Source organism: Panthera tigris, chromosome A1 (genome assembly GCF_018350195.1).
Source record: "Panthera tigris isolate Pti1 chromosome A1, P.tigris_Pti1_mat1.1, whole genome shotgun sequence".
Lineage (NCBI taxonomy): Eukaryota > Metazoa > Chordata > Mammalia > Carnivora > Felidae > Panthera > Panthera tigris.
Genome location: NC_056660.1, coordinates 89,665,879 through 89,691,922, shown reverse-complemented (window position 1 = coordinate 89,691,922; position 26,044 = coordinate 89,665,879). Strand labels below are relative to the sequence as shown.

Genomic DNA, 26,044 nt, shown 5'->3' with positions numbered 1-26,044 from the left:
CTGTCCTCCTCAAGGCTCCTGATGACTTACTGCCGTGTCACAAAATGTCCCTGGCTGATCGTGCCCTGCTCCTTTCCCCAACTTCTTACCATTGGGGCTGCCAACCCTTGGTCCTTGGCCTCCTCCTCTTCTCTATCACAAGTCTTGGTCATCTACTCTGATCTCTGATCTCAATGCTTTAAATACCATTCACAGACCATCAACTCTCAAGTTCCTACCCTCCACCCAGGCCCCTCTCCCAAACGCCCAGTTCCCAGGCCGACTTGGGCATCCAAGAGATGTCTCGAGGCCCATGTCCAACACTGATCCCGGCTTCTACCTTGCCCTCCAGTCTGCTCAGCCTGCAGCCCACCTCATTTCAGCTGGGAGCACCTTTAACCTAGAAGGGGCTCGGGCCAGCGCCAGGCTCTGCTCTCGACTCCCCTACCCTCACACTGCAGTCCTCCACAGAGGAGTCCTCCACACTACAATCCTCACACAACCGTCCTCACACCACAATCCTCCACGGTGGAGTCCTCCACACTGCAGTCCTCCGCACCGCATTCCTCATACTGCAGTCCTCACACTGCGGTCCTCCATGGTGGAGTCCTCACACTGCAGTCCTCCACGCCACAGTCCTCCACACTGCAGTCCTGCACACTGCAGTCCTCCATGCCGCAGTGCTCACACTACAGTCCTCACACTATAGTCCTCCACACTGCAGCCCTCACACTGCAGTCCTCCACACCGCAGTCCTCACACTACAGTCCTCCACACCGCAGTCCTCATACTACAGTGCTCCACACTGCAGTCCTCATGCCGCAATCCTCACACTACAGTCCTCTACAATGTAGTCCTCCACGCTGCAGTCCTCACACTACAGTCCTCCACACTGCAACTCTCACACTGCAGTCCTCCACGCCACAGTCCTCCACACCGCAGTCCTGCACACTGCAGTCCTCCACACTGCAGCCCTCACACTGCAGTCCTCCACACCGCAGTCCTCACACTACAGTCCTCCACACCGCAGTCCTCATACTACAGTGCTCCACACTGCAGTCCTCACGCCGCAATCCTCACACTACAGTCCTCTACAATGCAGTCCTCCACACTGCAACCCTCACACTGCAGTCCTCCACGCCACAGTCCTCACACTACAGTCCTCCACACTGCAGTCCTCACGCCGCAGTCCTCACACCACAGTCCTCCACACTGCAGTCCTCATACTGAAGTCCTCCACACCGCAATCCTCACACTACAGTCCTCACACTACAGTTCTCCACGCCGCAGTCCTCACACTACAGTCCTCACACCACAATCCTCACACTACAATCCTCACACCACAATCCTCCATGGTGGAGTTCTCCACACCGCAGTCCTCCACACCACAGTCCTCATGCTACAGTCCTTCACACTGCAGTCCTCACACTGTAGTCCTCCACAGTGAGGTCCTCCACACCGCAGTCCTCACACTACAGTCCTCCACACCGCAGTCCTCACACTACAGTCCTCCACACTGTAGTCCTCCACACTGTAGTCCTCCACGCTGTAGTCCTCCACACTGCAGTCCTCTATGCCACAGTCCTCCATGCCGCAGTTCTCACACTGCAGTCCTCACAACACAGTCCTCCACACTGCAGTCCTCATACCGCAGTCCTCCACGCCGCAGTCCTCACACTACAGTCCTCACACTACAGTTCTCCACGCCGCAGTCCTCACACTACAGTCCTCACACCACAATCCTCACACTACAATCCTCACACCACAATCCTCCATGGTGGAGTCCTCCACACTGCAGTCCTCACATTGCAGTCGTCACATTGCAGTCCTCACATTGTAGTACTCACACCGCAGTCCTCTATGCCACAGTCCTCCATGCCGCAGTCCTCACACTACAGTCCTCCACGCTGTAGTCCTCCACACTGCTGTCCTCACACCGCAGTCCTCCACACCGCAGTCCTCACACCGCAGTCCTCCACACCGCAGTCCTCACACCGCAGTCCTCTATGCCACAGTCCTCCATGCCGCAGTTCTCACACTGCAGTCCTCACACCACAGTCCTCCACACTGCAGTCCTCATACCGCAGTCCTCCATGCCGCAGTCCTCACACTACAGTCCTCACACCACAATCCTCACACTACAATCCTCACACCACAATCCTCCATGGTGGAGTCCTCCACACTGCAGTCCTCCACACCGCCTTCCTCATGCTGCAGTTGTCATGCTGTGGTCCTCCATGGTGGAGTCCTCCACACTGCAGTCCTCACATTGCAGTCGTCACATTGCAGTCCTCACATTGTAGTACTTACACCACAGTCCTCCATGCCACAGTCCTGCACGCTGCAGTCCTTGCACCACAGTCCCCACACTGCAGTCCTCCACACCCCAGTCCTCCACACCGCAACCCAGAAACCAAAGTTATTCTTTGAAAATATAAATGTAAGTCAGAGAAGCTCATGCCTCTGCTCAAGCCTCACTGCCTTGTCTTAGAGTAGAAGGAAGTCCTTACAATAGCCCAGAGGCCTGGCAGTGTCTGGCCCCATCACTTCTCTGAGCGTCCCCCACTTCTCTCCTCTGCTGCCCAACTCCAGCCACACCGGCCACTTGCAACTCAGAGCCCACCAGGAATGGCCCCACTTCCACACCTTCTGCCGTTCCTTCTATCTTGATACCATCTTCCCTCAAATACCTGTAGGACTAACCCCTCACCTCTTTCAAGGCTTTCTTTAAATGTCACCAATCCAGTGATGTCTTTCTCCTACCACCCTGCTTACGATTGCAGCCTGACTCCTAACTGCCAGCACTACTGACCCCTACACCATGCCCCACTTCTTCCAGAGCACTTGCCACATTCTTATGATGGCATCATTGCCCTGCTTGTGCTGATTGCTTATCTTCTCTGGCCTCCTCAAAAGCTCTCAGAAGGACTATGACCATCCGCAATTTTTTTTTTTTTTTAAGTAGGCTCCAAGCCCAGCACAGAACCTAATATGGGGCTTGAACTCACAACTCTGATCAAGACCTGAGGGGAGATCAATCAAGAGTCAGATGCTTAAGGGGCACCTGGGTGGCTCAGTCGGTTAAGTGTCTGACTTTGGCTCAGGTCATGACCTCGTGGTTTGTGGGTTCAAGCTCTGGGTCGGGCTCTGTGCTGACAGCTCAGAGCCTGGAGAATTCTTTGGATTCTGTGTCTCCCTCTCTCTCTGCCCCTCCCCTGCTTGCGCTGTCTCTATCTCTCAAGAATAAATAAACATTAAAAAAAGAATTAAAAAAGAAAAGAGTCAGATGCTTAAGAAACTGAGCCACCCAGATGCCCCTCACCTGCAATTTTAAATAATAAAAGGGATTTTTGCCTGCTTTGGGTCACTAAAGTATGCCAGGTCCAAGAGAGTGCTTAGCACACAAATGGCAATCAAATATTTTTTCAGTGAATACACCAGTAAATTTAGGATGAATTGGGCATTTCAATATGATAAATTAACATTTTATTCTAAGATAATTCTATTTCAGATTGTGGAAACATACAATATTTAACAACATAATCATTTCAAATAATAATTATAAACACTCAAACCCTACAATCCTGGGTTTTGGGGGAGTGGAGAAAAACATTTTGTATTTCAGCAAAGTGAATTGGCAGCATTAATGGTCACTGTCTCCTCTGAAGAATTATTTTCGGTTAGCCTTTACCTGTTATGGAGATGATAATATCTAGGCACAAATACTGAATATTATTATCGATCTTTCTTAACATTTCTCCAGAGAAAAAAGTGTCTATCATTAAAACTATACTGCTACTTGGGCGCCTGTTTGGCTCAGTCGATTAAACGTCCAACTCTGGATTTCGGCTCAGGTCACGATCTCAGTTTGAGGGATTGAGACCAGCGTTTGGCTCCATGCTGGCAGCGCAGAGCCTGCTTGGGATTCTTTCTCTCCCTCTCTCTGACCCTCCGCTGCTCACATGTGCCCTCTCTCTCTCTCTCTTAAATAAATAAATAAACAAACAAACAAATAAATAAATGTATAGCTACTACCTACATTTCCTAAGTAAAACAAGCAGTTATTTTTCTAAGTTTTCAGTCTTTGATACACAGTGCATCACTGAGTAAAAATGATACTTACACATCTTGAAATTCTTCTAGAGTCTTCTGTGGTGTAAACACATTTAACAAACTAATTATCTGAAAAGAAAATTTATTTTACCTCAGCATGTCGTAACTTTAACTATAAAAATTAAGTTTAACGTTAAAATGTACTAAAACTGAAAAATCACAGCAGAACTCAGTATTTATTATTGTTATTAGCTTTACCAAAATATCCTATTACGTGGCATTTGAGAAAAGTAAAATGATTAGGGTTCTCACCTTGGAAATAAGATGTACTTTTAATCAAATCACATTTTATGTGTTTCTAGTAACTTATTATGACAGAATTTTAACATATAATGTCTTTCAGGCTCTGAACATAAAAGAATAGAAATTGTGGGTAGAAAAAGACTAAACAAAGCAATATGTTAACTGTGAAAACTTAAATACTATCTACAAATTTCTAAAGCTTTGAAATATGAAGGTGAAACTTGTATCTTTAGTATGACGAAGATGAACCCCTCACAGTGTTATGTATTTACTTAAAGAGGGCTCTAGAAAGGCCTCTACCACAGGCCTTGGTCCTGGCACCCCAACAGTTAAGTGATGAGTCCCACTGCTTGAGCATCAAACACACATCCTCAGTCATTTCAAATGACCAAGGGAAAGAGGAATGATTCAGTATATAGGACCGGGGTGGCTGGTTAACCGAGGGAAAAATAAAACCGGATCCATACTTCAATCTTCACATCAACTCCAAATGGAACAAAGATTTAAACGTAAATCATGAAATCATAAAACATTAAAACATGGATAAACATTTATGTAATTCTAATGTAGAAAAGCCTTTTTCTAAGCATGACAGGAAACCTACAAAATTTTATTACATTAAACCCAAACTGAGATTAAAAAAAAAAAAAAAAGGCATGGCAAAAACAACTTAATTGGGGTCAAATGGAAAAGAAGTGAGAGTTGGTAGCTTTAGCATCCAAAGATCCTCTCTAAATGCGTAAGAAAGACACCAACAGCCCAAGAGAAAAATGGACAAAGGCCACAGAAAACAAATTCTTTAAAAATAAATGGCTAATAGAAATATGGAAAAGAACTCAACTTCACAAGTAAGAATAAGATATCATTTGTCATCTCTTAGATTGGTAAAGTACAACAAAAATCTCAGATAGTCTTTTATAAATATACATATACACACACACACACACGTATATGTATACATATGTATATGTGTGTATGTGTGTGTGTTTGTGTGTGTGTGTGTGTGTGTGTGTATAAATGTTTATTCATTTTTGAGAGGTGGGGAAGGGCAGGGAGAGAAGGAGACAGAGGCTCCGAAGCAGACTCTGTGCTGACAGCAGTAAGCCTGATGCGGGGCTCAAACTCAGGAACCATGAGATCATGACCTGAGCTGAAGTTGGACACACAACCGACTGAGCCATCCAGGCACCCCATTCTCAGATACTCTTAATGGAAGTGTAAAATTGATGGTCTTTCTTGAGGTCAATGTGTCAGCATATATTAAAACCAGAAGTGCGCAGAGTACGCTTTGGCCAAGAAGTTGACCTGGACAAGCGTGCGAAGTACATGTTAAGGATGTTTGTGGCAGTATTAATTATAATAGCAAAAACTGGAAACAATCTAAATATCCAGGAACAGGTGACTAGTTAAATAAATACTGTGCATCTGTACCATTTAAAAAATGGTTTCCATGTATGTTCATTAATATATCTGAGGTCCAGAAACATTCCATGAGGGAAAAAGCAGTATTTACAATAACACAGAAGGTCGAGTTCATGTGTGTATGTACATACGTATGTAAGAATGCTCACCAAAATGTTAATGATAATGAACTGTGGGATTCAAGGATTTTTGCCCCTTTGTTTATATTGTTTGAATTAAAAAAATAATAACCATACTTTTGTATAATCTGAAAAAAATTTTTAAATGTAAAAGTAAAATAAAGCATACACTGGAGAAGTTAAAAACAAACTCAAAAGAATAAACTTATCTTAGTTCTGTATGTGATGTCCCTATACCAGAAAGATCCAGCATTTATGCTAAAACAAAGGGAGCAGCATGAAATTGAGTGTAGTCTTAAATACTCATCAACAAAAAAAGGGGTCACAAGGGGTGATCTCCAAAGACCCTTCCAGACATAACATGTGATGATTTTTTTTATAACAAGGCAAGGTTATCAAAATCATGCTTACAATAATGCTTAGAGACTAGTGGTGGACATCCAATGTGCCTGAGTACCTCATTTTCTGGAAACTTACAATTTCTCCTTAAAATTTACAGTGCTTTGATTTCTGTGGAGATGCCAAGTACAGCTATCTTGAATATCACACCATCTACTGACATATTTAAACCTGAAATGTCCACAGTACAAGGTAAAAAGCTACTTCTAGAACAATGTTTTTCTAAAAAGAATATGTAGTGTCTCAGTTTGTTAGGTTCATACTATTGCCATTTTGTAGAAATAGAAATACTGAAACTCAAATGGTTACAGGGTTAATTGATATTGCTAACCCTCTTCAGTGACCCAAACTGGACCATGCTGCTTCTGGCTGACTTCAATTTCCCCAAGGTTAATTAAGAATTTTATCAACAGGGGTGCCTGGGTGGCTCAGTTGGTTAAGCGTCTGACTCTCGGTTTCAGCTCAGGTCATGATCTCATGGTCTCATGGGTTCAAGCCCCACATGGGGCTCTGTGTTGACAATGCAGAGCCTGCTTGGGATTCTCTCTCTTCCTCTCCTTCTGGCCCTCCCCCACTCATGCTGTCTCTCTCAAAACAAATAAACTTAAAAAAGTTATTTAAAAAAAGAATTTTATAAATAAAATATAACCATTTAAATGGTTACTGTTATTAGCAGTTTACCCTAAGTCTAAACCCAATATATATCCAAAGACCCAGAAGATTATCCCATTATGGACAACATTATATGGAGAAAACATAGACATAACTTACATTTTTATGATTGACACATTTTAAGAGGACGAGTTCACGATAAGCTCTCTTTGCATGGGTTTGATTCTGAAAAGGACGGCTTAGTTTCTTGACTGCAACATTTATCCCAAGAACTGTATCAAAAGCAGCACTATAATTAGGAAATATAATAAGGAACCCATTAGGATGATTCTGGAAAATACTGCAATGTAGAATGTACATTCAAGGCATTATCTTTTTAAATAAGTAACAAATAAGGAAATCTCTTTCTGCTTGTTTCTACTCAAGGTACTTCTACACGTCAAGACCAAGGTAAGTTGTCTGAGAATGTGGGACGGACTCACTGCTCTGCAGAGGTACAGACAGGGCAGCTACAGTTAGGATGGGATTCAACGATTCTTTGCACACTGACTTCTCATCATATTAGTTGATATCATTATATTCAGAACCAAGTAGTTCAATACACAGGATGTAAGACTAGTCAAGAAACGAAGTCTTCAGTTTAAATATGCCAATAAGTTGGGGTGGGGGGGTCACTGGTTATCACAGAATAAAATAGAAGTATATTCTGGAGTATAATGGTGGAGGAAATGGTTGAGATCATGAGAAGAATATAATAAATATAAGTTTTGATTGTGTTTTTCCCAGACAAAAAAATCTAAAGAGAAAACAGAAGCCAAGATCTCAGCTCATGGTAAATCCTCAAGATACAAAACCGCTAATGTAAGCAATTACTATATATAAAATTCTACTAGAAATAACTCCTTGTACTGTTATAGTAAGAATAAAATCCTGCAGAGGCTGTGTTTCTGGCATCTCAAGTTCCCAGTTGAAATTTATAGTTCCTTTTCCTCCAGAAAATAGGGAGAATTGAGTAGCCTGATGGTACATTTTGTACAAATTAGTACTAATAGTACTAATAGTACATCAGAGGTTAAAAGCTGCCAAAGACCACCTCAGAACTGAAGCACCATTTAAAACACTGTTTCTATTTATTCTATTCAGTTTGTAACATTGTTTCCACTTATACACTTCTATTAATTTTTTTTTTTTTTTTTTTTTTTTTTTTTTTTTTTTGCCAACAGCCCTAACTTAATTGAATGGGTTTTAAATTGAAGGCTGTCCTGGTAGCATTTGGTTAATGATTAGAAACTTCACGTGGCTTTGTAATTGTTTCTCTTTAATTCAGTTCACGTTATGTGTACACGTATACACATACGTAAATCCACATGCCCATATGGAAATGCATCATTCATATGAATTATAAAATGTTAAAGATAAATCTATTGTGCAACAGATAATTAATGTACATATATACATGTGCATTTGTACCTACATATATTTTTCAGTGTTAAGAACTTGAAAACAGACACACCTTTCTTGATCTCAAAAGTTTTTGTCCCAAATGAGCCAAATGGACTAATTCTGAGCTTCTGAGCAGACACCTACTTCCCCACTAGTAGTTTGAACTGCAGGAGCAACCACCTTCGATTTTTCCTGGTTTTAATTCTTGTGGTCACTTCTCAACTCCAGATGAATATACTTTTATTACCGTTTCCTCATGTATCAACTTCAGAAATTGTCTGTCTACTCCGCCAAACTGAAGATTTAACTACTTACTTGAAACCCCCAACTTTTCCCAGCTTTTTGCTCTCACGTCATTTTGAACTTTTCCCTTGGTTACCTTTGTAACTTGAAACAACGTGCCTAAATTTCTTGTTCCATCAACCTTCAAGGGAGCCTCTGGACTCCCAGTATGTAAGATAAGACCATCACCTTCCATCTCTTTTGCCTTCAGGGCTCTACTCTCTTTCCCCTCCTCCAAACTTCTGTCTCGAATGGTCAAGCTAGAGAACATATCTGTTCGGTCTCTACAACCACGTCTTCCGTGTGTCTTCTTTCGGATGTGTCTACAAGTTGAAAGCCAAGACACACAGAGTATGTATGCATGCACACGCAAATGTCTCTAACAGCAGAGCCAGGATGACAGTTCATTTTCCAAGGATCACATGACCCTTCTTGTCACTCACAAGGGAATGAGATTGTTTCTGGCATCAAAGTCAGATGGATTTTCTTTTCTTACATCCCATCAGTTGCTCAAACATCATGTCTTTTTAAAGCTGTTTGACACTTTAGGCCATGACTTCTTCTAGCTGTTCCACCATAAGATTCCAATAAGCATTTTTTCTTTTTTTAAAATATTTATTTATTTTTGAGAGAGAGAGAGATGGAGCATGAGAGGGGGAGGGGCAGAGAGAGAGGAAGACACAGAATCCGAAGCAGGTTCTAGGCTCTGAGCCATCAGTACAGAGCCCGACGTGGGGTTCGAACCCATGAACTATGAGATCATGACCTAAGCCCAAGTTGGATGCTTACCTGACTAAGCCACCCAGGCACCCCAGCATTTTTTCTTTTTAAGAGAAGAAAAATATCCTTTTCTAAAGTCTATTCCCCGTGCTTCCCACCTTCTCGCTCACATGAGCTATTGTTTAAAGTCTATTCCATTTTTTTGAAGATATGTTTTCTTGGAGTTTCTTTCACGGCCTGCTGTAAAGCCACCACCTTGGGACTTCTTTTCACTGGTCTCCATGCTTCTGGTCATATATGTTCCTGTATTCTCTTTCTTGGTGGAGTACATCCTCAAGGAATTGCTTCAGAAAGAGTCCATGGAAGATAAATGATCTTGTTCTGCCCTCAGCCTTGACTGATAGTTTGTCTTCTGACTTCAAAATCAGCTTTCTCTTGGAACTCCACGGATTTCCAACGTTGCTTGTCTGATTTTCATCCCTTTGCTTCTCTTCCTGTTCCTCAGTTCAATGATGTGTCACAAAGAATCATGTTTCTTCAGCATCCCCAAAGCCTCCCCTTACTAGTCACTATCCCTCCTGTGTCCAAAGATAACTAATTCTGATTTTCATGATCATCACCTCCTTGCTTTTACCAGCTAAACATGCATCTTCAAGCTCCCTCCCCCTCCCACCCCATGGCTTATTTTTGTCTGGTTTTTTAAACCGTCTGTGTCTGACTTCTTTCACTCAACATTACATCTGGGACACTCACCTATTGTTGTGTGTAGCTAGAATTCATTGTGTGTCATTGCTATAATATTCCTTTGCATGACTACATGATATAACGTTGATATATACTTCAGTTATTTTCAGTTTGCTAGCAATTATAAGAAACATGGTCATAAACATTCTCACACATGGCTCTGGGTTCCTTATACACGCGTTTCTGATGAGTAGATAGCTAAGAGTAGGAACGCTGAAGCATTGTCAAAGTGTTTTCCTGTACCAATTTCTAGGCATTTGGTTATTATGTATGCTGACCCTGTGTTCTATAAATGGGGCTAAGCATACTCATTAACAAATGGGAGATGGGGTCTAATCTAATCACAACAGACGCCCCCCCTTTTTTAATGTTTATTTATCTTTGAGAGAGACCGAGATAGAGCATGAGTGGAGGAGGGGCAGAGAGAGAGGGAGACACAGAATCCGAAGCAGGCTCCAAGCTCCAAGCTGTCAGTGCATAGCCTGATGTGGGGCTCGAACTCACAAACCACGAGAGCATGACCTTCACTGAAGTCAGATGCTAACCAAGCCATCCAGGTGTCCCACAACAGCTCTTTAGAAGCAGAGTTTGCTCTGGCTGGTGGGAAGAGGGGAAAGTCTGAGAGATTTTTATCCTGAGAAGGATTAGACGTGCCACTGCTGTCTTTAAGGTGGAGGGGGCCATGTGAGAAGGAATGCAGGAGTCCCTACGAGCACAATGACCTTTGGCTGACAGACAGTGAGGGATGGGGACCTCAGACCTACGGCTGCAAGCAACTGGGTCCTGCGAATGTGCTTGGAAGCACATTCTTTCCTGGAGCCTCCAGATAAGAGCACAGTCCAGCCAACATCTTGATTTCAGCCTCATGAGATGTTGGGCAAGAACCCGGGCAAGCCCATGCAGATTTCTGACCTACGAGAAGTATGAAATCATAAATGGGTGTTGCTTTAAAACACCAAGTTTGCGGTAACTTATTATGCAGCCATAGAAAATGAAAACATCCTCTCTTCTGTATTTTTCTACCCTTTTGTCTCTCCAGGCTTCTGAAAATTTTTTTAATGTTTATTTAGTTTTTTGGAGAGACAGGAGTGTGAGCCGGAGGAGGGGCAGAGAGAGAAGGAGACATAGAATCCAAAACAGGCTCAGCTCAGAGCCTGACGCAGGGCTTGAACTCATGAGCCATGAGATCACGACCTGAGCTGAAGTCGGACGCTCAACCGACTGAGCTACCCAGGTGCCCCACTGAATATTTTTCTTCCTGACCCACCTTTCAGATCACTAAATCTCTCTTTGGTTATATCTAATATGCCATTAAACCCATCCATTAACTTCATAATTTAATTTCTATATCTTACAGTTCTAGAATTTCAATTTAGTTTTTTTTTTAAGTCTTCACTTTTCTACCAAAAATTTTTCATCTTGCCTTTTACCATCCTGAACACAACGCCATAGCTATTTAAAGTTTGGATCCAATAACACTAATATCCCCTGTGGATCTGTTTCTTTTCTGTTTGTGCTGGGTCACATGCATGTTGTCTATTCTCCTGTGTGACAAGTCATTTGTGATGGTGTGTGGGGCCTTGCACTTGCAGAACTGCTTGCTATCTAGAAATAGCTTGATATCTAGAATTTAAATTCACTTCTGCTGGGCACCTGGTGGGGGGCACTAGCAATTTGGGTTCACTTCAAGTTCAGCAAATGAGGTGATTTGAGGCTGAGTGGCAGTGCCTGCAAGGGTCCATTTCTTTCAGGTTCATTCTTTTTTTTTTAAATTTTTTTTTAACATTTATTCATTTTTGAGGGACAGAGAGAGACAGAGCGGGAGTGGGGGAGGGGCACAGAGAGAGGGAGACACAGAATCCGAAGCAGGCTCCAGGCTCTGAGCTGCCGGCACAGAGCCCGACGCAGGGCTCAAACCCACGAACTGTGAGATCATGACCTGAGCCAAAGCTGTGCGCTCAACTGACTGAGCCACCCAGGCACACCCCCCCCCCCCACTTTAAAAAAAATTTTTTTTTAACATTTTCTTTTGGGCTCATTTTTAACTTCTTGGGTGCAGTCTTTTTTTGGTCAAGGCAAAAAGTTCACCTGGCCCCTTATAGGACCCTGGGCTCCAATCTGCTGGTCACCCAAGGCAATCCAAAGTATTACTCAATCTCTCAGCTATGCACTCTAGAATTCTCAAATGTCCTCAGGGGAAAGAGCCCCAAATTTTGGGCTTCCCCTACTAGGATTCTGTCCATCCCCAGATCCTAGCCTAGTAATTCTTCACTCACCTACTTGCTCTCTAGGTGCAAATGCTGAGCACGGGGATGGCAGGCGGATGTGGGTAGCCAACTAGCACAACTGTTTCATAGACACACTTTTAATTAACACCCCTATTTCTGGGCACTTGTTTCACCTTCGTTTTCTGTCTCTGTCATCCCTACACCTACAGCCTCTTTGGGGTTTTACTCTAGATAGGTTCTCTTCCTCACTGCAAATGTCTCAGCTACTTATTCTCACTTCCCCTGCTCTGTTTATCTGCATCAAGTTTCCAATTACTTCTTACATTTCAGAAATGTGTTAAAAGCTCTCATCCCACTGACTACTGTCAGTGCCCTCCTGCTCTCTTTGTTGGGTATCTGATCCATCATTCTAATACAGAAGCTCTAAAACTGCTCACTTTAGAGGTGAGACTGTTAAGACATACAAAGACCCAAGGATTTGTCCAAGGTCACAAAGAACTACCAGTGTGTGGATCAGAGCCGGCCTTGGAGCTCAGTTTTCCTACATCACAGGCTTCCTGTGCTTTACACTATAAATCTTCTTTATCGCAGAAATTTTGTTACAGACATTATATGTTTATTTACTCATACTAGTGGAGAGAAAATAAAACAGTGTAAGAAGAGGCTGACATTCATGGGTGAACAGAACTAGAAAGATAAAGGAGTAAAAGCCAGACTAACCATTTAATGCTCAGGTTGTAACTGTGACTTCTAGGGTCTGCCAGATCTAACATTAAACTTTTTTTTTTTTAAGTTAAAAACTTCATGCAAGTGTTCCATAAAACAGATAATTCTCACTATTTTGGCTGAACAACTTGAGATTTTAGGAGAAAGAAAAACTGAACAGATAAGAAAGAAATGTACACACTTTTCCCCCACTACAGCTTCAACAAAATCTTGCAGTTACTTAATTTTACGAAATAATATAGTTGATATTTATGAATGATTCAAAGTGATAAAGATTTCAAAACTTACTTCCTAATTTATTTCATTAACATTTTTTAAATGTTTATTTATTTTGACAGAGAGAGAGAAAGCAGGGCAGGGGCAGAGAGACAGAGAGGGAAAGAGAGAATATACCAAGCAGGCTCTACGCTTGACAGTGTGGAGTCCAACGTGGGGCTCGATCTCATAAACTGTGAGATCACGACCCTAGCTGAAGTCAAGAGTCGGATGCTTAACCAACTGAGCCACCCAGGCACCCCTATTTCACTAACATTTTTAATGAACAAAAATATGGAAACAAGAGGAATTGCAAAAGCTATTCAAAATTAAGAGGCAGAATATTTTCCTCTGGTCCCAGCTCTTCCACTTAATCCCAGACCAGTACCTGCACTTTGGTTTCGCTGCACCCTAGTCCCTAGGTCTTCATAAAGCTCTAGTTTACACAGATGATTAACAAGTTTTGTAAACCATGCACTATTGCTACTACATTTTATTTTCAAAAATGTAAGAACACACATGCCTCTGTTAGTTTCCTATTGCTGTTGTAACAAATTACCACAAATTTGATTTAAAACACAAATCTATTATCTTCTAGGTCTGAAGTGTGTGTGTGTGTGTGTGTGCGCGCGCGCGCACGCTCACATGGTGTGCACATCAATGAAGCATTTGGTTCAATCAGAGAGGAGACTTTATTCTAAATGTGAGCTGAGATTAGCTGGGGATGTTTCATAGATGAGATTAGTCTTGAAAGACCAGTGACAGTGTCTTAAAGACTGGTGGGCTTCTGAGGACAATCCAATCCCCACATGCAGTGGGGACAAAAGTAATGGTCATGTTTGCAGGGAAAGAACGGCTGCAGAGAACCAGTTATCTAGAAGTTAGGGCTTGATGGTGGGGGACACTCGGGCCCTTCTGTCACTGGAGGAAAAAAAGGGGCCTGACTGGTACCGTTAGTAGTTTCTAACTAACGGTAGTTAGTAGTTTCTAGGAGAGGGTGAAAGACCCTCTCCTTGCACCGCATACTGAACACTTTTCTTTTGAGGCCCTCAAAGCAGAATGCCAATACCCACGATGCTGTGCAAAACAGATCTGGGAAAAAATCCTCAGAAGATGGGGTGGAGCGGGTATCACAGGGGAAGTACTCTCTCATTCTGAGGATCACCATTGCTGTGGCTCAAGGGGACCCCAAAGCCTCAAGCCCACCGGCAAGGCGAGGAGCAGTCAGTCACCCACCCGCCTGGCCAACAACAAGGCCACACAGACTCTGGGAGAAAGGAGCAATGACGTGATAACAGAAGGCAGGTCTCCAACTATATAGGCCCAGCTCCCAGGATAGCACTTCATCTGAAGGCCAACAGATGAAACATCCCAGAAGCCCAAGAAAGATTTTCACAGCTGTACACACATCTCTACCAGAAGACATCAGTCATCTGAATCAAGTTAACTAACCCCTTTTCCATGCATCCTGTGAAGTTAGCCCAACAGGCTTTGGTTTGGTAACAAGTAACTGTCTGGGTTACAAAGCTAAGTGAATAGTGACATCGAAGATTGTGAAATAAACTGTTAGCTGTGCATGGGCTCATCAAGTTTTAATTAATTAATTAAGCTTAATTAGTTCCAAGTAATGACTTCTCACTTGAGCAGAAAACAACAAAAACCCAGCCTTTGATCTTGCCTTAGAATCAAAACTCAGGCTAACGGAAATGGGGATTTGCAAGAGATGAGATTTAGAACAGCGTCAGGGTTTTAGCCCTCATGTACTTCTTTCTGCCTACCTTTCTGCATGTGGGATAAAAGCTGCTCCCACAAGTATTAACAAAATTGTCATGAAATCATGTAAAGGAAAACATTAAGATTTAAGTGACTTTACTATTAAGATTCTGTCAATATAGAAGTCAAGCTACTACAGGGAAATGACAACATATTTTACACACTGTACAGTGTAAAAATACCATTACATACAATACTTTAGTATCAGGAATTAAATATCCAAATGACAAAATGATAAAATAGCCTTGCTGTAAGGCACCTTCTGGTTTGCTTTTTTTTTTTAAAGTAGACTTCACGCCAATGTGGGGCTTGAACTCACAACGCTGAGATCAAGGCTGAGTGACCCAGGCATCCCTCCAGTTTGCTTTCTTTTTTTTAAAGAAAATATTTGAGGTGAGATTCACAGACACACAAAATTAACCAGTTGAAAATGAATGATTCAGTGGCGTTCAGTCTATTCATGATGTTGTGCGGACACCAGCTCTGTATCATTCCAAAAGATTTCTGTCAACACAAAGGGAAAGCCCATACCCTGTAAGCAGCTGTGTCCCATCCCCCCGTCCCCCCTGCCTCTGCTAACCACCAGTCTGCATCTGCCTCCAGGCACCCACCTACTCTAGACATCTCATATAAACGTCTGGCTTCTTTCACTTAGCGTGCTCTTGAGGATCATCCATGTTGTAGCACGTGTCAGGGCTTTGGTCCTTTTATGAATCAAACCCTATGTGTGCACAGAACACAATTTGTGCATCTATTCATCATCTCCTGATGGACATTTGGGCTACCTTCTGGCTATTGCGAATACTGCTGCTACAAGCATCTGTGTACACCTTTGTTACAGTGTACAAAGCATCTGTGTAAGTTTTTGTTGGTACAATGGCTTTTAATTCTTTGGGGTATATACCTAGGAGTAGTTACTGGGTCACGTGGTAATTCTGCGTTGAGGATCCGTCAAACTGTTCTCCACAAGAGGCCGCAGCATCTTACATTCTCACCAGCGATGCATGAGGCTTCTAACTTCTTCACATCCTTGCCAACATTTTTTATTTTCTGTTGTGTTGATCATGGCCATTCTAGTGGGTATGAAGTTGTAACTCACTGTGGTTTTGATTTCATTTCCCAAATGACTAATGATGAGCACCTCTGCATGTGCTTATTATCTATTTATATATCCCCTCTGGGGAAATTCTATTCAAGTCCTTCGGCTGTGTTTTTTTTTTTTTTTTTTTTTTTTTTTTTTTTTTTTAATTGGGTTGTCTTTTTAAAGTTGTAAGAGTTCTTTATACATTCCGGATACTAGACGCTTACCAGATATATGATTTGCAAACATTTCCCCATTTTGTGGGTGGTTTCTTCACTCTGTTGACAGTGTCCTTCGATGCACCAAAGTTTTAAATTTTGATGGAGTCCAATTTGTTCTTTTGTTGCTCATGTTTTTGGTGTCATTTCTAAGAATCCAAAGTCATGAAGCTTCCCTGGTTTTCTTTTAGGAGTTTATGCTTCCAGCACTTACATTTATTTATTTTGATGATTCATGATTCAATGAGTCAATGATTTATTTTGAGTTAACCTTTTACACAATGTGAAGCAAGGGTCCAACACATGACGTGCCTTCTGCATGTGGACATACACTTGCCCTAGCACTATCTGTTGAAGAGACTGCTCTTTCCCCAATGGATGACCATGGCGAACTTTTCCAAAATCAACTGGCCATAAATGTATGGGTTTATTTCTGGGCTCTGAGTTAAAAAAATTTTTTTTTAATTCAGAACTTTCCATACTATAATTCTGCCACTGCTTTTCTCAGATGAGGTTTAGCTTATGATGGCATATTAGGAACTTTTGTTTAAAAACTAAAAAATTTTTAATAAAAAATACACATCTGTGATGAATAATTTCATTATTAAACATGTCTGTAAAAATTAAAGATGAAAAGTAGCGTATACAACCTGGAAGTCAAAACCAATCTCTGCAAAATGGTATTTTATAAAGTAACATGTGATTTTACTGTTATTTACATGCTGCAATGAAGTCATTAATTTTAACTGCCTCCCATTTACAAAACCTTCCATTTTGCAATTACTTATGAACTTTTTTTACTCATGAACTTTATTTAGAATTACTTATGAACCATATTGAGAGGTTGACTCTCAATGTGGTTATTACATTAAATGTTGTTAATATCAGCCTTGACAAATTACCTGTATCAAACTACTGTGCAATTCCAAGTAAGAGATGGATTATAAATCAAAAGAATGTTTTATTGTCTAGAACTTTTTATACATTTCAAAGTGTCCTCACTTGAACCATCCAATGACTTTAAAACTTCTCTTGGCACAATGGATTTAAATAGCAATACAGTGTGTTATCTTTTGGAAATTAAGATCACCCTTATTTTAGACCCAGACTGGGCATTCCTCCCAAACAGCCCCTTCTCCTACATTAGTTTTTCTGTGAAGTTCTGAATGTCATTTCCTCTTAGCTCCCAGGGCTCCAACCACCTAGGCTAAAGGGAACAACGGGAAGGATTTCCCGGATCTCAGGTCTCCATAACCGAGGATCAATTACAAAGCGCTGGGTCTCTAGACTCAAAATCTCTAATGACAACATTAAGCCCCCCTACCAGAACATCTGGAAGAGTTAGTTCTCTTTTATCTTGAATCCCCTCTGCCTACAAGTTGTAAACAGTGGATATTTAGCTCCATCACAGTTTATTTTAGATGCAAAGACAACCTTGTTTTTATTGACCCAAAAAAGAAAAAAGAAAAAAAAAAAAAAAGAAAAGAAAAGAAAAGAAAAGAAAAGCCCTGCCCAGAAAACTATGGGTTGAAAAGTTTGGGAAGCGCTGATAACTGTAGTCTAGAAAACACGTGAAAGACTTTACCTTTAGCTGGCCGGTGATGTCGCGGCAGCTGACTGTCTTACCATGCAAGAGACTAAGGTTCAGGGTCAGACCAACGGTTCTGACAGGCTGGACACATGGTTGAAGTGAGACACCAAGGAAGAGACGGCCAGCCCAACCCCTCACACAGCAGCCCTTCCTGGTTAATCCATGGGGTGATAATGACACTGACTGGCCTCATCCTGCCAATGAAGGGCAAGGCACTGCAGTGACGGCGCCTAGAAATGAATAGGAGTGATTGGGGATAAAAGGGGGAGAGGGGAAAGGTGGCCAGGATGAAGAAATGAATAAAACTCCAAATTTCTGTTACAACTCACTGTCATACCTATTAGTCTAGTATCTAATGACAGGGAAATGGGAAAAAAAAAAAAAAAAAAAAAAAAAAGAAAAGAAAAGAAAAAAAAAACAAAGGGAAAAAAAGAAAAATCGCAAACTATAAATTTATGCAGCATTCTAAGAATTGAGGTCTGTATCCTACAATATGACTACATATAACTAGAGCAAGAGCTTGATCTGATATAGTTCAAAAACCTATTGCAAAGAAAAGAGTATTTTTTTAATCATCAGCGTTTCTAAGTTCTGACTTCATTTTATTGGGTTTTTATTATGACAAAAACTCAGTCCATGCTATTGAAACAGAGCATACTTACCAAACAATCCCTTGGGCTCCAGAGCCAATTGGTTTCAACTGCTGGTAACGTTTCAGGACAGTGAAAGTTGAGTCTGCCACTTGCACACTGTAAAACTGACTATCACATTTACTGTCACTCATGATGTAGTATCATAGAATATTCCAAAGAGCTGGTACAGTGGTCAGGTTCCTTAAAAGAGAAACAGAATGAACATGCACTCTTTCTGAGATGATACAGGCACAGCTCACTTCATAGGGTTGCAAGTTTATTGGCATGTAAGACAACGTGGCTGTAAGTTGATAAAGTTGGTTGGACCAAGTTCTGAACTTAAGCAAAGTGCAAAACAAACAAAAAAATGCAACGACATTTCAGAGGCACAAGACCACCATGAAAGGAAGGAACATTGAGGCCCCACATGACCATGTTTTAAGGGAGCGGACTAGAAACTAACAGCCCTTCTTTTATTTGTCCATTTTTGCTAGCCATGACAGGATTATGTCACTGAGTGATTCTCATCAGTTCGCCTCCTTTGGAACTAGCTTATGCCGGGCTGCCTCAACCAGGGATGAAGGCACTGGGGAGAGGTTTCCAAGGGATTCTGTCTACAGTTCCTGCAGAAAACACAAGTGGACCAGTCTTCTTCTAAGTCCACAAATTCAGGTGAAATGATGGAGCAGAAAGCAAGTCCTACTACATATCTAGATTGTAAAAGGAGGAAGTGATGGAACATTGGGGTGCTGGGCCTGGAGACATGGGTGTGTGGGCCCACTGGGCACGTTGAGGCCCCACATTCCCCAAACCCCACATCACTGGTGGGCTCAATACAGACAGTTGTAGATAGAGAACCATTGTAACCTATAGTCATTAACATGGATGCTCTGACAATTATTCATGATAAACTAGTATAAACTGGTGGTTTAGGCAGCCACCTTTTGGTGGCTTAGGCAGTAGGCTGAGATCCCCGCCATGCAAGAGCCTATGTGATTTATATAGAAAACAACCAAACACAAATCAGCAGTTACACTGATTTGGATCCCTGGCTCTTTTCTGAAGATGTTTATTTAGAAGTCATAAACTATTTCTTTTGCTCTTTTTAAAAAAATTAAAAAGCCAACAATAAAATCATAGGGGTAAACATTATATACTATTTAAAAACGTGGAATTTAAATTTTATTCTACAGCTTCAGCAAATTCCTGTTTGTTCTACCATCTAATATTTAATGCCTACCTGCTAAGTTCTCTGGAGTGATGATTTGTATTTCAATACAGTGATGCCTAGAATTTCCATTAAACATGGAAATAAATTCATGAATAACAAGCTTAAACAAAGAATTTAAATCAAATGAATAGCTTCTCCCACTGACCACTGCTTCACCCCCGCTCCCCCCCTCATCTTTTTAAAGTTTATTTTTATTAATTTTGGGAAAGATACAGAGAGCAAGTAAGGGAGGGGCAGAGAGAGAGAGAATCCCAAGCAGGCTCCATGCTCAGCATGGAGCTCGACTAGGGGCTCAAACCCATGAACCCACAAGATCATGACCTGAGCCAAAATCAAGAGTCGGATGCCCAACTGACTGAGCCATCCAGGCGCCCCTCCCCCTCTTTTAACCATTCTCAGGGCAGTGGCTGAGGCACAGTTCTTAGTACCACCAGCAACTGTGACTGAATGTGCTGTACACAGGCTGGGGAGTGCCTCCGGGAGGCCAGCACTGCATTAGATGAACCAACACACTGCTCATGACAACCTACAGTGGGATGATCAGCCCCTGCTACACTGTGAGCTAAACAGCCTGGCTGAGCCACGCTGCAGTGAGGAAGGGGGCCCTAAGCTCCAGGGCGGTGAGGGCAGGTCTGTGTTGCTTACTGTGGCATCTCACACTGCTGGGGACAGGACCACAATAGAAGCATTCAATAAACTTTTGCCGCTCTGACCCATAATTCAGTACCTAATGATTCCCTGAGGAGGCTGCTTCATTTTACTGACATCTGAAGGAATATCTATTTCTAGAGATGATTTTTTTTTACAGTTTTTATGGGGCTGAGACAATTCAACTCAACGTTTATGGGGTGCTTTTGTATAAGAAGTGGTAAGTAACATAGGTGATAAAGCAAGATCAGGTCGTCTTAAAGCAGCTAGTTGGGGGAATACTGTAACACAAGTTGTAACACAAGTTATAATAACATAAGGGCATAAGCAAAAAGTAAACCAAGGCAAAAGAGGCCCTACCCTTTGGCAGGGGTGCAGAAGACAAGGAGAGCTTCATGGAGGAGGTTGCATCTGATCTGCCAGAGACAGACAGCAGAGGTACAGAGCTCGAGCTGACTGTGCTCAGACATGGTGAATTGCTCAAATTGGCTCTTGGGGTACAAGTGCAAAGGTTCAGAGATGGACTAGGTGAAAAGGCAGGTAGCCACTACAACCTGCTGTTTCTTTGCCTTACTGGAATACACCTGCACTGCCAGTCATTCAAAAAGCACTTCCTGACACCACTGTGGACAAAGTCCTGTGCAGGAACAGCCAGTGTGCCTGCCCTTGGTGAGCTCACAGAGAGTGCATACTGCGGGCACGTTCAGGAAGAGCCCCGATGCAAGGAGACCCCTAAACCGAGAAGGACAGAGAAGGCTCTGAGCTGTGGGGAAGAGAGAGAGCACGTGCAGAGAGGTGGAGGTGCGTTCTGAGTGTGAGAAGTCATTTAAGAGTTAGTTTTGCTGGGCAGTGGGGGAAAGAAGCTGGAGAGAGGAAACCAGGCCAGATCACCATGGGCCCTGGAAGCTGCTGGGAGCCATCTGGACCTGGGCCCGAGGGCTGTGGAGCCATCAAAGCAGAGAGGCATGTGCTCTGGCTTGCTTTGCTGAGGGGTCATTCAGGAAGCTGTGAAAGGGATGGACTGGGGTGGGCAGGACTGAAGGCAGGGAGGCCCAGCAAAACATGGCAGGGTTGTGGCAGATGGGGAAAAGAAGTAAATGCACGGCATGGAGGAAGAATGTGCATGACCTGTGCTGCCCAGGAGAAGATGAGGAGGAACGCGGGTGAAGCAGCTGGAGGTGGGCAGGAGACGCATGCAGTCTGCAAATCTGGCTTCAGACAGGTAAGTCTGCAGTGCCTGAGAGACAGGCAGCATGACAGCCACAGGCTGCTGACATCCTCCAGATCCTCCCTCCTTTGTTTCAGGAACAGAAGCCTCCCTATGCGAGCTGGACAAATGGCTGCCCAACTAGAGAGGACATCTGGCTGCTTTTTGGCAGCCAGGTGTGGCCAGATGACCAACTTTTGGCTGATGAGATGTAAGCAGAGTGATGTGTGCCATTTCAACATCCATCCATCCATCCATCCATCCACCCATCCATCCATCTTGTTATCTTCCTTCCTTCCTTCCTTCCTTCCTTCCTTCCTCTCTCTCTCTTTCAAAAGCTGCTTGCTGTCCAACTTATCTTTCTACCTTGCTGCTGGCTGGGGGAACAGCTGTCACAGACCCAGAGACGGCAGTCACATGTTGAAGCTGGTAGAGCTGCCCACTGGCCAGAGTCCTGAATGACCTTGTGGCCCAGAGCTGCCCCCCATTCTGGTCCACCTGCCCACACTCAGGCTGGTACAAACTAATCTCAACCTTGTTGAGCAACTCTGGAACTCTCTCTGCTACAGCTGTTGTAACCTGTACTTTGACTGGCACACGATTAGGTTAGCTTTTGTGAATTTGGGGAGAATGTCACATCATTAGGTTAGAGAATTAACATATTTTCATCTCAAGATTTAAAGTAATTTTTATTTAATTTATTTATTTATTTATTTTGAGAGAGAGAGAGAGAGAGACAGAGAGAAGAGAAGACAAGAGAGAGGCAGAGGGAGAGACAGGGAATCCCAAGTAGGCTCTGCACTGTCAGTGAGGAGCCTGATGTGGGGCTCAAACTCACCAACCGTGAGATCATGACCTGAGCCAAAGTCAGACTCTTAACCGACTGAGCCACCCAGGCGCCCCTAAAGTAATTTTTAAATTAAAATAAGTTGCCCTTAGTAGGCAGAAAAAGCTACCTAAGTGAGAAGCTGTCAAAGCCATCTTCTCTGTCAAACTTGGGCTTTGTGAACATGAGAAAGCACGCAAGAAAGCCAAGTAATTTAGCTATTAATGAAATCAACTGTTGAGATTATATTTCAACAGAATGGATGTCAGCTGGGTTTTAGAAAACAGTTTACAAATTGGGAAGTCCTATATAAGAATTCTTCGTACAACCACATCATCAACACACTGAGGTGCAGGCACTGCCTTCACTTCCCTCACCAGTGGGTGCTGGTTCCGCACCTCGACTCCGAGCAGTGGGACCCCGTCTCCGCCCACGCTGCTTCTGTGCTATGCAGCCCCTGTCAGGCTGTGCTGTTACTCAGTTTCTGCAGGTCTGCCCATGTCTCCCTCCCCCAAGGCTGGTAGCACCTCAAAGGCAGGGAGGGGCTTTCTTCCCTCTCACATGTTGATAAACTTAAGGAAATGTCCAATGCCCACCAATGATCCACTGAGAAAGCTTCTAGGGGGACACACTCTGCTCCTTGGGTTCTTCAGATCTGAGGGTGGTGGGCAGAGCCCAGGGGGAAGGAGTCAGCACAGCCTTTGATGAAGCCATCTGGCTCAAGTCCATACCCTTCCCACTTTACCATGCTGCTTCAATGAATCCTGGTTGAATGAAAGGCTCTAATCTAAAATCCCTATTTGTCTGGGGGTACCTGGGTAGCTCAGTTGGTTGAATATTCAGCTTTTGGTTCCTGTTTAGGTCATGATCTCATGGTTCCTGAGTTTGAGCCCCGCATTGGGCTTTGTGCTGACAGCATGGAGCCTGCTTGGGATTTTCTCTCTCCCTCTCTCCTTGCATCTCCCTCTCTCTCTCTCAAAATAAATAAAAATTTTAAAAAACTTACTAAAATCCCTATTTGTCTAAGACTGAAGACCCTTATAGAATCCCCTCCAGGATTCTAGAGTAAAATCTACCCACTCTACAGATAAACATTGGGTAGGAGGGATGTTCCTACTTTGTTTGGAGTTTAGAATAAGAAATGCCTTTAAAAAAAATTCTCTAGGGGTGCCTGGCTGGCTCAGTCAGTAGAGCACGTGACTCTTGATCTCAGGGTGGTTTAAGCCCCACATTGGGCATGGAGCCAACTTAAAATAAAAAAATAAATAAAAATTTCAAAACAGCTTTATATTAAAAAAATTCTCTAACTCTAGAATCCTTTAAATATAAGCAGTTCAACTACTGTAAATATACTATTTACGTCCAAGTCTTGTGGGGACATCGGCTACCATTCACTGAGATCTCCCAATATCTCATGAGGGCCTCCTACGCACCAAGCACAAGGTAGGGATTGTTGAGAGAGCACTAACTAGACAGTCCATTCCCTCAAACCGTCAAGAGCATACTGGGAAGTGTGTCGTAGGGGCAGACGTAGAAGTGGGCCCAAGGGCGGTGTGGGGATAGCAGCCAGTGAGTGAGCAGAGGGAGTGTGTGAGTGGGACATGGATATAAAGGAAGGTTTCCAGGATGAGTCAAGACCTGAGTGCAAGTTTGTGCACAGTATCAACCCAGGTGTGAGGGAACAGGCATTCTCATACATGCTGGTGAGCCCTGTAAGTTGCCAAAACATTTCTAGGGAGGAAAATATGTAACATCTAATGAAAATTTTAAATGCACATGACTCCTAACCTGGCCACTACAATTCTATAAATGTACCTGATAAATATATATGTACAAATGTTCAAAGACATTTGTGCAAGAATGTTTGTAGCACTTTTTATAACAGGCCAAAACAAACAAACAAAAAAAACAAAAAAAAAAAAACCAAAAAAACCAAGAAATAACCTAAAACATACACTTGGAATGAGTAAACTATGGCATAAAAGCACAAAAAAGCCATTAAAAATAATGCAGGGACTTTGTGTACTGATGAGGAATGATGTTTAAGATGAAACAAAGGAAATGAAGCAAGTTAAAGAGTGTGTATGGTAGGGGCACCTGGGTGGCTCAGTCGGTTAAGGGTCTGACTTTGGCTCAGGTCATGATCTCATGGTTCATGAGTTTGAGCCCTGCATCAGGCTCTGTGCTGACAGCTCGGAGCCTGGATGGAGCCTACTTCCAATTCTTTGTCTCCCTCTCTCTGCCCCTCCCATGCTTGAGCTCTGCCTCTCTCTTGCTCTCTTAAAAAATAAACATTAAAAAAAATTTTTTTAAATTAAAAAAGTGCCTGTAGTGAATGTGAATATTCACAGCCCACACACATGCACACACACACACGAGTATACTAGCAAGTACAGAGACACAGTGGGAAATGAGACTTTGACTCTTCCCATTACAACTTTCTGTTGTTTTTTATTTTTATTTTTTTTAGTCACACACACATTTCACATTTAAAAAAATAATAATAAATGAAACCTTTGAAATGGAAAGCCAAGACCTAAAAGTCGGGAAGGTTGGGGGCAGACGAGACTGGAGGCAGAAGAGTAGGCCAGACTCTGAGCTCCACAGTTATAAACATCCCCCTAACAGCCCGTCAGGTGAGCAGTGCTGTCCCCCCTCTGCAGACAAGGAAGAGAGCTAGAAGACAGTGAGGAAGTTGCCCAAATTCCCAGCTGGGAAGTGGCGCAGCCTGGATCTGAATTTAGGTGTGTCTGACTATAATCTTCTTGTTCTTCCCAATACTCCATTCTAATTAACATCCCTAACTGCATTTAGAAACTGAAGTGATGTGTCCAAGGGCTGGTCAGGACCAGGCCAGGAGAAAACACAGGACTGGATGCTTCATCCTGCTGGCTTTACTCCACCAAGACAATTTTTCTTCTGATAATGAATCAGTCATCCACAGCCTCAAGACAATCTTTAACTACGCTAATGGTACAGAATATCCAGGACATGCAATAGTTAAATTAATTGACTGCTCTGGTTAAAAGCAGAGTTTCACAATCCTTCAATACTTGTTGAAAATTTTAATCAAATTGTTCTTTTTCCTTGCCTTTTTTTTTTTTTTTTTTGAGATAGAGATAGGGTGAATGAGCTTGTGAGTATGGGAGGGGCAGAGGAGAAGAGGAAGAGAGAGGATCCTATGCAGGCTCCACACTCAGTGCAGAGCCTGACACAGGGCTTGATCTTATGACCCTGAGATCACGACCTGAGCTGAAATCAAGAGTCGGACGCTCAACAAACAGAGCAATCCAGGCGCCTCCCCCCTTCTTTAATTCTTAATAAAAATGGCAGAGCGCCGCAACTCAATCTTTCTTTGATAATGAAGAACCTTACAACATCTCAGAGCCATCCTTCTGAACATCAGTCCTTCAACTACACTGCTTACTATGATAAAGAACAGCCACTAGTGTTTGGTAATCACATCATCCATGGGTGGATCCTAAGGAAGGATCTGTCGAGGATTCCAACCCATGGGCCCCTTGGAGGCACTGGGCCTGTCTGTTCCTCCTC

General features: G+C 42.8%; 1 protein-coding gene across 5 annotated transcripts in view; it reads right to left on the bottom strand.

Annotated features, from left to right (window-relative positions):
* MAPK9 (mitogen-activated protein kinase 9) overlaps positions 1 to 26,044 on the bottom strand; it is a 63,612-nt gene that overhangs the window by 27,196 nt on the left and 10,372 nt on the right. For 4 of the 5 annotated variants that reach the window (XM_042981890.1, XM_042981914.1, XM_042981883.1 and 1 more), the window contains exons 2-4: positions 18,611 to 18,781; positions 7,047 to 7,176; positions 4,103 to 4,161 (exon numbers count right to left, since the gene is read on the bottom strand). In XM_042981890.1, coding sequence (XP_042837824.1) covers positions 4,103 to 4,161; positions 7,047 to 7,176; positions 18,611 to 18,732 — 311 coding nt within the window. In that variant the 5' untranslated portion in view covers positions 18,733 to 18,781. Of the gene's footprint in view, positions 1 to 4,102; positions 4,162 to 7,046; positions 7,177 to 8,801; positions 9,263 to 18,610; positions 18,782 to 26,044 lie in introns of those variants that run through there. The other variant, XM_042981902.1, reaches the window with a different exon arrangement.